General features: G+C 44.5%; 1 protein-coding gene across 5 annotated transcripts in view; it reads left to right on the top strand.

The window, feature by feature from the left end:
- The window catches only part of LOC115177877 (SAM and SH3 domain-containing protein 1), a 331417-nt gene that overhangs the window by 250190 nt on the left and 68074 nt on the right, over positions 1-13153 (top strand). For all 5 annotated transcript variants that reach the window (XM_029738976.1, XM_029738905.1, XM_029739113.1 and 2 more), the window contains exon 2: positions 4899-5027. In XM_029738976.1, coding sequence (XP_029594836.1) covers positions 4899-5027 — 129 coding nt within the window. The remainder of the gene's footprint in view (positions 1-4898; positions 5028-13153) is intronic.

Below are 13153 nucleotides of genomic sequence, written 5' to 3'. Positions count from 1 at the left end.
AGATAAGATGAGAGCACCCCTCCAGCTAGGATGGAGTCCGTCACTCCTCAGCAGGCCAGGCTTGGTCCTGTTTGTGGGTGAATCCCAGAAAGAGGGCCAGTTATCTACAAATTCTATCTTTTGGGAGGGGCAGAAAACAGTTTTCATCCAGCGATTGAGTTGTGAGACTCTGCTGTAGAGCTCATCACTCCCCCTAACTGGGAGGGGGCCAGAGACAATTACTCGATGCCGACACATCTTTCTAGCTGATTTACACGCTGAAGCTATATTGCGCTTGGTGACCTCTGACTGTTTCATCCTAACATCGTTGGTGCCGACGTGGATAACAATATCTCTATACTCTCTACACTCGCCAGTTTTAGCTTTAGCCAGCACCGTCTTTAGATTAGCCTTAACGTCGGTAGCCCTGCCCCCTGGTAAACAGTGTATGATCGCTGGATGATTAGTTTTAAGTCTAATACTGCGGGTAATGGAGTCGCCAATGACTAGGGTTTTCAATTTGTCAGAGCTAATGGTGGGAGCCGTCGGCGTCTCAGACCCCGTAACGGGAGGAGTAGAGACCAGAGAAGTCTCGGCCTCCGACTCCGACTCGCTTAACGGGGAGAACCGGTTGAAAGTTTCTGTCGGCTGAATAAGCGACACCGGTTGAGCATTCCTACAGCGTTTCCCTCCAGAAGCCATGAGAAAGATGTCCGGCTGCGGGGACCGTGCGAGGGGGTTTATACTAACGTTACTATCTGTACTTGCTGGTGGCACAGACGCTGTTTCATCCTTTCCTACACTGAAATGACCCTTGCCTAACGATTGCGTCTGAAGCTGGGCTTGCAGCACAGCTATCCTTGCCGTAAGGCGATCGTTCTCCTGTATATTATGAGTACAACGACTGCAATTAGAAGGCATCATGTTAATGTTACTTAGCTTCGGCTGTTTGAAGTCCTGACGAACCATGTCCAGATAAAACCTCCGGGGTAGGAAAGTTGAATGAAAAAAAAAAGTTGAGTGAGGGAAAAAGTAAAAATATACGGTAATGAAAAAGTAAAAACCGTCAGGTAGCAAAGTAAAAACGGCAACAAAAAACGCACAACAGCGTAAACAAGTCTGCAAGTTGTGACCGGAAACAGGAAACAGTGTTCACATTCACTTACAATAAACAGACACATAGTCAATCACTTCCATCTTTTTTTAAATATTTGTTATTTTTTATTTAACCTTAACTGACTTGCTAAATAAAGAACAATTTCTTTATTTAACTAGGCGGCCTAGGAACAGTGGGTTAACTGCCTTGCAGAACGACAGATTTTTACCTTGTCAGCTCAGAGATTCGATCTTGCAACCTTTCGGTTACTAGCCCAACGCTCTAACCACTAGGCTACCTGTCGCCCCTTGTCATCTAGTCATTGTCTCATTGTCTCATGTGCATACAAGCTGTGCATTATGAAGTGGGCCCCCAGTCCGGCTCCAAGTCATTCTCCCAGTCAGGCTCCAATTCAGGCTCTTAGTCAGGCTCCCAGCTGTGTAGAGGCTGATTGAGGGGCTGCATTAGCTCATGGTAGGAGAGGAATCCCAGGTATGCTACACACACACTGGCCTCCCTAAGGGGAACACTGCAGTAAGGAAAGACCTAGCACTGTAACAGAACTGTAATAGCACTGTAACAACACTGTAACAGCACTGTAACAACACTAACAGCACTGTAACAAAACTGTAACAGTACTTTAACAGCACTTTAACAGCACTGTAACAACACTGTAACAACACTAACAACAACACAATAAAGCACTTTGTAATGTTAAACTACAGCATAGGCCATTGGCTTTACCTATGGGTCTGGAGCTTGGAGAGTTGAAGTATTACAGACAAACAGTGCTGACAGATGAGATGGAATCCATGCCTGCCTATACAGTATTCTAGGCATTTAACACAGACAGCCTGCTGAACATCTGTACATTTAATACACACACTTCTTTACACAAACTGGAGTTGTGACTAAGATGTTTACACAGACATGGACAGCTTGTTTTATAGACCCAGAAAGGTAATGAACTGTCCCTAAATATCTGAGTTGTAATCAGGCGTTCTACATGGACAGATACACTGACTGCAACTATAGTATCTGGGTCTGTCTGTCACCCTCTTGGACATGGTTGTGCCATGTTTCTGGGGATTAGGCAGTACTGTAGCTAGTCTCTAATAAGAGTGTGCTTCTCTCTCTGAGTGAGGAATGTGGGGAGACATGTGTCTGCTCTCTGCCCAGAGAGTGAGAGAGTGCCTCCATAGGGAATCTCAGCCACCTCTAACCATATGTCACAGTCTGGACTTAGCTGGAGTTACTAAGAAATATTCTATGGTGAGAGGAGGAGTGAGTGGAGGAAAATAAAGCTGAACAATCTGGATTTTTGACACGGGGCCTCTGTCTAGAATGTATTTGAATATTCTGTTGTTAATGTGTAATGCATTACCGATGGGTGATGGTGGGATTCACTTCAGGTTTGTGTTTTTCCACAGTGTGGACTAGTTTGTTGTTTTCATCCTCAATGTTGTTTTGGAAAGCCCTCTCAGAAGAAGCCCCTCTCTCTGCCTCCCCAGGGTGTGTGTGTGTGCGTCTGCCCGGAGTTTATGTGTGTGTGTGGCACACTGCCTTCACAGTGCCCCATTCATCCCATGTTGGCACAGAGATACTGAGTCCTGTTTAGAGGACCACAGAGAGAGACAGAGACAGACTAAGACTGAGAGAGACCGTTCACTCCTCACAGAATGACTCAATGCATGCTGACCACTCATCAAACCAGGCACTGACTAGATCAACACTAATGAATATTGAACGATTGGCCATCACTGCTATGGCTGTCAACATACACAGCCCGAGTAGTTATGAGTCCAAGCACCATAGAGAGACGCTTCTCAAATCTTCTCAGTGAAAGATGTTTGAGTTGCTCTCCAACCCTAATCAGTTAGTAGGACAATTGCCCCTTCACTAAGCCCCACCCCAGAATATTGGGCAACCAATCGCAGCGCTCCAATGGATAGCAACTGTCATCGAGCCTGACACCTTAGACAAGCTCACATTTCAAACGTATGAAAGTCAATGAGCGCTATGGCAAAACTGTGAGTTTTCATCAAAAAGTAGCTAAATTGTTTAAATGGCTAAATTACAGTGCACCAGGTTTACTTGCTACTGTGATTCCTGAAATGCAGAACCTGCATTTTGTTAATAAAAAATTATACTTTTGTTATATTTGCTAGCTCAGCTGGTTAGCTAGCTCTCAGTCTTACTGACCACAAAACGTTGCTAACGCTAGCTAGCCACTTAATATAACAGGTTTTCTCGAAATGTATGTTAGCTAGCTAAGTTATCTATATTATGAATACAACTATAATCTGCTGTCGACATCAGGATACGACTTGAGAGAACTAGTTAACTCCCAAAATGGTAAGTAGTAGCTTTAACTGCATGACAGTCCATTCAGAGCCATCTAGTGCATAGCCACACTAATGACAGTCCATCACAACATACCCGATAGTCTCCTGATTAATAAGGGGTAGTCTGTGTTTAATTTCATTGTGCATTAAAAACACAGTTTGAGATCGTTGCGAGGGGTTTTCTCCAGTAGTTTGAATGGGGAATGGAGCTTCTTGGGAAAATGTTGTCAGAGGTTGCAACATTAACCTAGGGAGTGGGTCTTGGTGAAGGGTCGATGGCTATGACCCTCACTCATAACCTTGGAGTGGAAACACAACCCATACATGTATGTAATTCTCCTCTGGTTTCAATGTATAGCAATGCACTAGCAGGTTCTGCTTCTTTAGCATTGATTCTACTGTTCCTCTTTGAATTTCAAACAATGTGTTTTGGGGCTAGTGTATTCTGTTGAGTAAGGTCTTTCTTATTTAGAGTGTATGAGTGACTGGAACATACTTCCTCCTTCTACCCAAACACCGTCTTCCACACAAAGACAGGAACCCAACAGAGAGGAGACCCCCCCCCCCCCCCCCCCCCCCCCCCCCCCCCGGCAGGAAGAGGGTGTTTGGGGTTGGGGTTGGGAGAATGTCATAGCCGGGGTGTAAAGGGCATCTCTGATCTGTGATTGTGTATGTTAACTGACCAACCCAGGAAACACTCCTGGTTGGCCGCACACCTCCCCTCTAGCAGAGACACAAACACACTGTCCCAGACAATCTTCATCTCAACAGGAGCTTGTTTATAGGTCTTCGTCTTCGTCTTCCACAAATCACAGTGATTTACTTTCCTTCTCCTTTCTCCTACCCATTGTCCTTTCACAACAGGCCCTAACTAGTATAGGCCACAGAGCTAAAGGGTAAAGGTGCTGTAACCTCTAACCCCTCCCTCAGTAGCACCACTGTGTTAGCCAGTTAGCTAATAACTATAGTCCAGATTGGCAACCAGAGGAAGAAGTGGTGTGCGAGTGATTAGATCTGTGTGCCCCTGCCCGTCGCCCCCCACACTGCACCACCTGCCTGCTAGTTGGTGCCTCTCACGCGCTCCTGATTACAAGCGTATGTGTAGGGGTTTTATTAAGCTGTGCTTCACCCAGAGTGAGAGACAGATGGGGAGCTGAGGTTGTTAGTAAGTCCGTTTATCTCACCTGGAGTACTGTACTGTTGAGGTGAAAGCGGTCAGGGGAGTGTGGAGCTTACTGAAAGGATTGACTCAGCCAATGTTATTCATCCAGACAAAGGCTTTGGTGTCATTTTGGGTCCTCAGATTGAGTAATGAGTGTACTAGAAAATGTCTCGAGAACCTACATCTTTCCTCCATTCTACCATGTTCAAACATATGAGCTGCTTCTTCTCCCTCGGAATCTCACTCTCAATATCAATGACTCTCTCTCTCTCTCTCTCTCTCTCTCTCTCTCTCTCTCTCTCTCTGTGTTGTGTAGGATGGTTCTCTGGGGAACATTGATGACCTGGCCCAGGAGTATTCTGAGTACTACAATACCTGCTTCAGTGACGTCAGCGACCGCATGGAGGAGCTACGCAAAAGACGTGTGTCCCAGGACCTCGACATGGTACGTCCCCACAAACACACTCATCACATACTGAGTACCTACAAACACCAATCATACTGTTGCATGTCCCCACAAATTCAAGGCCATCAATCCTGCTGCTATACAATGGAACTGAGTCCCCACAAACCATCACCTACTACTGCAATAGAGTATAACCAAGTCCTATCAAAACAGGCAACCCACCAGCTTACATCAATACAATATCAGCTAATACATCAATACAATATCAGCTGTGGTAACCCGCTTCTTCATGGCTCTACAATTTGTTGTTGAGCTTATATAGACTACAACTATGCTGATTTTACTATTGTGAAGTGAGAGCCAAAATGCTTGAGGAAAATGTTCATTTTGTCAGATCTCCTTTTTATAATTCATAGTATCCTCAAACACGTCGTTCTTCGATCAGTTTGATATCTTTACAGAGTGTGATTTCCCAATGTGCTGCCAACAGCCTGGGAGCCAGACCGGGAGTTGGGGGAGGGATGTTTGGAGAGCAATCCAGTGAGTGTTTGTGTTTGTGACTGTGCTCTAAAACAGTTAGTTTGCCCTCCTGCCTCCTGGTGCCTGAAAGTGCTTGGTTGTGTTTTGGGGCTTCTAGGGGTTCTCATTCACATGGATGTAGGGTAGTGGGGCATGGCACCTCTGCGTTGCCAAGTTACTGGCTGAGGTATTGAAGAATGCAGCTGCTCCTGGCAGAGAGTGCTGCTCTGAGTACCTCTGGGGTCTATGCTCCATACACACACAACACAGAGAGAGATAGGGGGGGTTAGTGTTCATATGCTAGCTTTATTAACAGGCTATGATAACACTATTCAAAGTGATTGGTATCTGCTTAGAATCCTTGAAAACAGACAGCATCAGATCAGTTCTGAATTCGCATTTCCAGAACTCCAAGTAGTAAACTGGACTGACCTCAGTTTATTCTACTCATCCTGAACATAAAAAGAAGTGAGCCGAATTTAAACAAATTAAGCTCAAACAAATCCAGCACTTACAAATATAGTAACTGCTATTTATTTTGTTTTATTCTATAACAGAAGTCACAGGGACACATTTTGTGTTGAGCACAAAAACAGATAATTCAATTCAGTGGGAAGAGAGTGACCATACTTACGCTAGAGACATATTTGTAGGACTCCTATTTCATTGACAAACTTTCACCGTTAATCTCCTCAGCGCTATCATAAAGTACTATCCAGTTATAGGCATAATAGAGGTTTAGCTAGATATTGATTAGAAAACGAGAGACACATAGGAGCTCCCCCAGGCTTTCAGCAACCATGTGGTTTTGGTTGATTTGAGAGGTGGGTCTCAATGAAAGATGGTATGGGTGAGTTATGGAGGGCTTAGCTGTCCTGATTGATGTTGGCCAAAGATTATGTCTGCTCTGCTCTCAGAGCTTTCCAGTGAAGCAATCTCACATCTATCATTGAAGAGTCAGTGTCTGTCATTTGAGAGCATCTCTCCACAGTTTTCTCTGTGTGTGTGTGTGTGTGTGTGTGTGTGTGTGTGTGTGTGTGTGTGTGTGTGTGTGTGTGTGTGTGTGTGTGTGTGTGTGTTCGTGCGTGTGTGTGTGTGTGTGTGTGTGTGTGTGTGTGTGTGTGTGTGTGTGTGTGTGTGTGTGTGTGTGTGTGTGCATACTGTATACACTGAGTATACCAAACATTAAGGACACCTGCTCTTTTTCCATGACATAGATTGACCAGGTGAATTCAGGTGAAAGCTATTATCCCTTATTGATGTCACTTTTTAAATCCACTTCAATCACTGTAGATGAAGGGGAGGAGACAGGTTAAAGAAGGATTTTTAAGCCTTGAGACGGTTGAGACATGGATTGTGTATGTGTGCTATTCAGAGGGTGAATTGGCAAGACAAAAGATTGAAGTGCCTTTGAACAGGGTATGGTAGTAGGTGCCAGGCGCACCGGTTTGTGTCAAGAACTGCAACGCTGCTGGGTTTTTCACGCTCAACAGTTTCCCTTGTGTAGCAAGAATGGTCCACCACCCAAAGGACATCAAGCCAACTTGACACAACTGTGGGAAGCATTGAATTCAACATGGGCCAGCATCCCTGTGGAACGCTTTAGACACCTTGTAGAGTCCATGCCTCAACGAATTGAGGCTGTTCTGAGAGCAAAAGAGGGGGGTGCAACTCAATATTAGGAAGGTGTTCCTAATGTTTTGTGCACTCAGTGTATATGTGTGTGTGTGTGTTTGTGTTTGTGTGTGTGTGTGTGTGTGTGTGTGTGTGTGTGTGTGTGTGTGTGTGTGTGTGTGTGTGTGTGTGTGTGTGTGCCCCTGTTTATGTGTGTGTCTGCATGTGTGTGTGTTTACGAGTGTGTGAGAGGATGGGTGAAGTGGGTCATCTCTCTGTACGTATTGGGAAGGTTGGGAATGTTCCATCCTGGAGAGATAATACAGGGGAAGAGGAAGCCTGGATTTACTGCCTGTCTGTCCTGCCTGGAGGAGAGAAGAGCTGGCTGGGTTGGGACAGGACGGGGGCCTGGGGAGTTGGGGTGGGAGGGCTACAGAGCATCTTTAACAGAGCTAGAGGAGGAGGAGGAGGGGGAGGAGGAGCACCTAAAAGCCTGCAGCTGTCTGTCCCTCCTGCACAACTTGGCAAGAGAGAGGAAAGGAAAGAGGAGGAACAGAGAGAACGGAGGGAGGAGATATGGGGTGGGAAGGCTGTTTATTCACACACTCAGCAGAAGCCAGCTGTAGAAGGAACTATATATCATTATAACTACACTGAGCTTCAAAGTATTGGGACAGTGACACATACTTTGTTGTTTTGGTTCTGTACTCCAGTACTTTGGATTTGAAATGATACAATGACTATAAAGGTTAAAGTGCAGACTGTCAGCTTTATTTTTATGGTATTAATCTAATAATCATTGTATCATTTCAAATCCAAAGTGCTGGAGTACAGATCCAAAACAACAAAAAACGTGTCACTGTCCCAATACTTTTGGAGCTCACTGTATATTTAATAATGCCATATTCCATTTTATATGAGAACATACTGACATGATGCATCATATGCATTCCACTGCCATTTCATAGTTTTACCAATGGCACAACTAACTGTTGAAGACAATATTACATCTTTCCCAGTATTGAAACAGAAGCACATAGCAGACATTGTCCAGTCAGTATTTAGTGTTTTCAGGAGAGTGTTCTTGCCAACTGCCGTTACTCCACTCTCCCTTTGGCTGGTGTTATGCTTCTGGACTGGACACCTTCTCAGACGGTCTCAAAACTGGAACAAGGGAGGGAGAAGGCGCAGAGAGAGAGAGAGCAGGTATATATCACTGGTCATCCCCAAAGCCAACACCTTCTTTGGCTGCCTTTCCTTCCAGTTCTCTGCTGCCAATGACTGGAACGAATAGCAAAAATTGCTGAAGTTGGAGACTTATATCTTCCACACTAACTTTAAACATCAGGTATCTGAGCAGCTAGTCGATCGCTGCAGCTGTACACAGCCAATCTGTAAATAGCCCATCCAATCTACCTACCTCATCCCCATATTGTTTTTATTTACTTTTCTGCTCTTTTGCACACCAGTATTTCTACTTGCACATCATCATCTGCTCATCTATCACTCCAGTGTTAATTTGCTAAACTGTAATTACTTCGCTACTATGGCCTATTTATTGCCTTACCTCCTCATGCCATTTGCACACACTGTATATAGACTATTTTCTATTGTGTTATTGACTGTATGTTTGTGTCGCACTGCGTTGCTTTATCTTGGCCAGGTCACAGTTGTAAATGAGAACTAGTTCTCAACTGGCCACCTGGTTAAATAAAGGTGAAATAAAAAATACAAATACAATGAGAGAGAGAGGGAAACTGGCCAAATAAATAGAGAGAGAAAGAAAGAGAGAGGGAGAATGAGTAGAGAGAAAGAGGGAGATAAGGTAAAGAAAGAGAGCAAGAGAGAGACGGAGAGAGAGAGTGTGGGGGATTACTCTTGTGCCATATGAAGTGTGTCCAGACAGTGGCTGCCAGCCAGTCCCATCTAGGATCTCTCTGAAAACCAATAGGAATGAGTTATATAAAGTCATTATGTTAAAAGGTAGAGACGGACAGTACAATGGGCTGGCATTTAGACGTCCCCGCTGGGACATGGCCTTTCAAGGAGTTGTTGTCTATCACAAGGGATGAGGGTGGTGGCTCTCAGAGGACTTGTCCACCCCGCTCCTTTAAAACCTTCTCCTCTTCTCCATTCTCTCATCACCAGGCCTCTCCTCTGTACTGGCCCCATTGTAATCTGTCCTCTTTCCCTTTTGCTGTTCTGATGTGACCTCCCCTCCCTTCTTCACACTCCTGCTGCAACACACAACAAGCCCTCCCTGTCCGGTCTGGACCAGCCTTTAGTCACTCCCCAGTCACCTCAGGCCAACTCTGACCCTGAAGCATGTGACCCTGTGTCAAAGGTCACTGCAGCTGTTAACTTACCGGAACCTTACACTTTGGCTACAAGAAGCAAACTTGACAGTGGACATTGGAAGACTGTTCCTCTGTAGTGAGAAAGGCCATAGGGGAATGTTCTTCAATTCTGGTCCCAGAGACCCACAAGGTCTGCATGCTTTTGTTCCAGTCCAGTACCAGCACACCTGACCAGATTCAACTAATTAAGGTCCTTAATTTACTGTGGGTCTTCAGGACCAGGTTTGAGGACAACTTCCCTAGGGTAGTCTGAGAGGTTTGTCTCTTAGTCTTGGTACCACGGCAGGCTGTAGTGTTCTACATACGACTGACTGATACCACAGAGCTGAAGTTGCCCCTTGAAAAACACTTTTGAATCCCTTTACAGCTGTGGTCAAGTATTTGTCGACAATGCAAAACCATAGCAGCTTCATATTAGCCTCATAACGAGGTCACAAATCCAAGTATCACATACTTGATAAAGATCCAATTTGCTTTCTCGTTTTCTCTCTCACTTCTCCTCCAGACGTCTTGCAACACATCAAACTTTTCAGGGGAAAAGTGTTGCACAAACCAAACAAAACCCCTTGTTAATTTGGTTTGTGAAACACTTCCCCCCCACCTCAGAGGCCTGTCCCGACTGTTGTCTCGGTTGTGTTTTAGAAGTGGGGTTCTTGGGCTTCCGAGTGGCGCAGTGGTCTAAGGCACTGCAACTCAGTACAAGAGGTGCCACTACAGCACCACTACAGTCCCTGGTTTGAATCCAGGCTGTATCACATCCGGCCGTGATTGGGAGTCCCATAGGGCGGCGTACAATTGGCCCAGCGTTGTCCGGGTTTGGCCGGCGTAGGCCGTCAATGTAAATAAGAATCTGTTCTTAACTGACTTGCCTAGTTAAATAAAGGTGTCAAAAAATATATATATAAAAAAAATACATTTTAAAATTGTAAAAAAATTGGCAAATCGGTGGCCAAAAATAACGATTACCGATTGTTATGAAAACTTGAAATCGGCCCTAATTAATTCAGATTAATCGGTCGACCTCTAGTCTCCAGTGAGGTGGCACCTGCCAGTCCAGTCTGCCTCTACAGGGTTTCAGTATCTCCAGTATCTACCTGCCCAGTCCTGCCCTGCCCTCAGTGTCTCTCTGATCACAGAAAGACAGAAAGACAGACAGCATAAAACACCATCGGTCATCCAGCACTCAGTGGATCTAAGACTTGATTCTTCCCGCAACAAGCCATTATTAACAGACAGATCTCTCGTTCCGGAAGCTTCCGTAGCCTTGTGTCCTTGATCAACCAAATCGAAACTATTCGGTTTCACCAAAATAGCATTTTAATGTTACAGAGGCATATCCAATATCTCTAGGAACAATACTTACAATTTGCCGGGTTGAATGTGTCCTTCGCTATCAAATAAGCGTTTAAAACACATTTTTATCCACATTTTTATCTCCCATTATTCACCTGTGGGCTGCCATTGTAGTCCATTCTAAAACACGCAGTCATGCAAGACTAGGCTACCACATAATCTCTCACTTCTATAGGTGGAAAATGGGAGACGTAAGCTTCCTCAACGAGCCATCTGTCAGTAAACAATGGCTTGTTGCGGGACGAAAAACAGGCCAACGTACTGCTGTAGCCATCCAGCACCAATTACATGGCTAGGGTTGATGTACTTAGACTGGGCTGTAGAGAGACAAGTGAGACTGGGACACAAATAGGTTCCAAAGCCTTCCACAGAAGTGGCCTTTCCATATAATGGTTTGCTTATAATCTGTTAAATGCTCACTCTTATTAGAATGGTACCTGTTAGAATCACCGGTGGGGTTTAACTGTTCTCGACCAAACCAATCAGGCTTAATCAAGCCTGAAGAGAAAGTATATCGCACAGTCAGTGGGACTATAAGGCAGCTTGGCGACTGTACGTGATGGAGTTAATCCATAGCCCTCATTCTACTAGAGGGATGTTTGCCTAACACTTTGTGTTCTGGCTGCTCATAAAACTAACAGAGGTCAGACATGAAGAGGGTACGCTGATAGTCATTACAGAGACAGAGAGCCTCCATTAACAGCTGTTTCAAAAAATAATATGTAACCTTTATTTAACTAGGCAAGTCAGATTAAGAACACATTCTTATTTTCAATGACGGCCTAGGAACGGGGGTTAACTGCCTTGTTCGGGGGGGGTTCGTTTTTGCAACCTTCGGTTACTAGTCCAACGCTCTAACCACCTGCCTTGCATTGCACTCCACGAGGAGCCTGCATGGCAGGCTGACTACCTGTTACGCGAGGGCAGCAACAAGCCAAGGTAAGTTGCTAGCTAGCATTAAACGTATCTTATAAAAAACTATCAATCTTTTAAAATAATCACTAGTTAACTACACATGGTTGATGATATTACTAGTTTATCTAACGTTTCCTGCGTTGCATATAATCGATGCGGTGCCTGTTAATTTCTCATTGAATCACAGCCTACTTCGACAAACGGGTGTTGATTTAACAAGCGCATTTGCGAAAAAAGCACTGTCGTTGCACCAATGTACCTAACCATAAACATCAATGCCTTCCTTTAAAATCAATACACAAGTATATATTTTTAAACCTGCATATTTAGTTAATATTGCCTGCTAACAAGCCTCCCCTGTAGCTCAGTTGGTAGAGCATGGTGTTTGCAACGCATGGTGTTTGCAACGCCAGGGTTGTGGGTTTGATTCCCACGGGGGGCCATGTATGAAATGTATGCATTCACTTCTGTAAGTCGCTCTGGATAAGAGCGTCTGCTAAATGACGTAAATGTAACATGAAATTGTGTCACATCTCTAGCGTTCATTGCACGCAGAGTCAGGGTATATGCAACAGTTTGGGCCGCCTGGCTTGTTGCGAACTAATTTGCCAGAATTTTACGTAATTATGACATAACATTGAAGGTTGTGCAATGTAACAGGAATATTTAGACTTAGGGATGCCACCCGTTAGATAAAATACCGAACAGTTCCGTATTTCACTGAAAGAAAAAACTTTTATTTTCGAGATGATAGTTTCCGGATTCGACCATATTAATGACCTAAGGCTCGTATTTCTGCATGTTTATTATATTATAATTAAGTCTATGATTTGATAGAGCAGTCTGACTGAGCGGTGGTAGGCAGCAGCAGGCTCGTAAGCATTCATTCAAACAGCACTTTCGTGCGTTTTTCCAGCAGCCTTTCGCTGTGCTTCAAGCATTGCGCTGTTTATGACTTCAACCCGGGTGGGTATAATTTGTGGAACGTTCCAACCGGAATCTATTCCAAAAACTTCGTAAATAACAAGGTTGCCAAAAAACAACGCATACAAAGTTGTATAGCGGCAGAATAAGATACCGGGTAGGGAGTGGTCTATTTCATTGCGTTTTTCACTCATCACGTTTATTCTGAAAAATGTCTGTCCTCACTCTGGTTGCCTATGGACAAACATTAAGAATAAGCTACGTGGTGAGTCGATGCCTATTCGGCAGCTAGTTAGCTAGGTTTGTATGCGTTGCTACTTTGTATGCGTTGTTGGTTGGCAACCTTTTACTTTACGTTTTTTGGAACAGATTCCTGTTGGAACGTTTCACAAATTATACCCACCCCTTCAAGCCTATCAACTCCCAAGATTAGGCTGGAGTAACCAATGTGAAATGGCTAGCTAGTTAGCCGGGTGCACGCTA

This window comes from Salmo trutta, chromosome 1 (genome assembly GCF_901001165.1).
Source record: "Salmo trutta chromosome 1, fSalTru1.1, whole genome shotgun sequence".
Classification (NCBI taxonomy): Eukaryota; Metazoa; Chordata; class Actinopteri; order Salmoniformes; family Salmonidae; genus Salmo; species Salmo trutta.
Note: the sequence above shows the minus strand (reverse complement) of the source record. Positions and strands in the feature narration are given on the sequence as shown.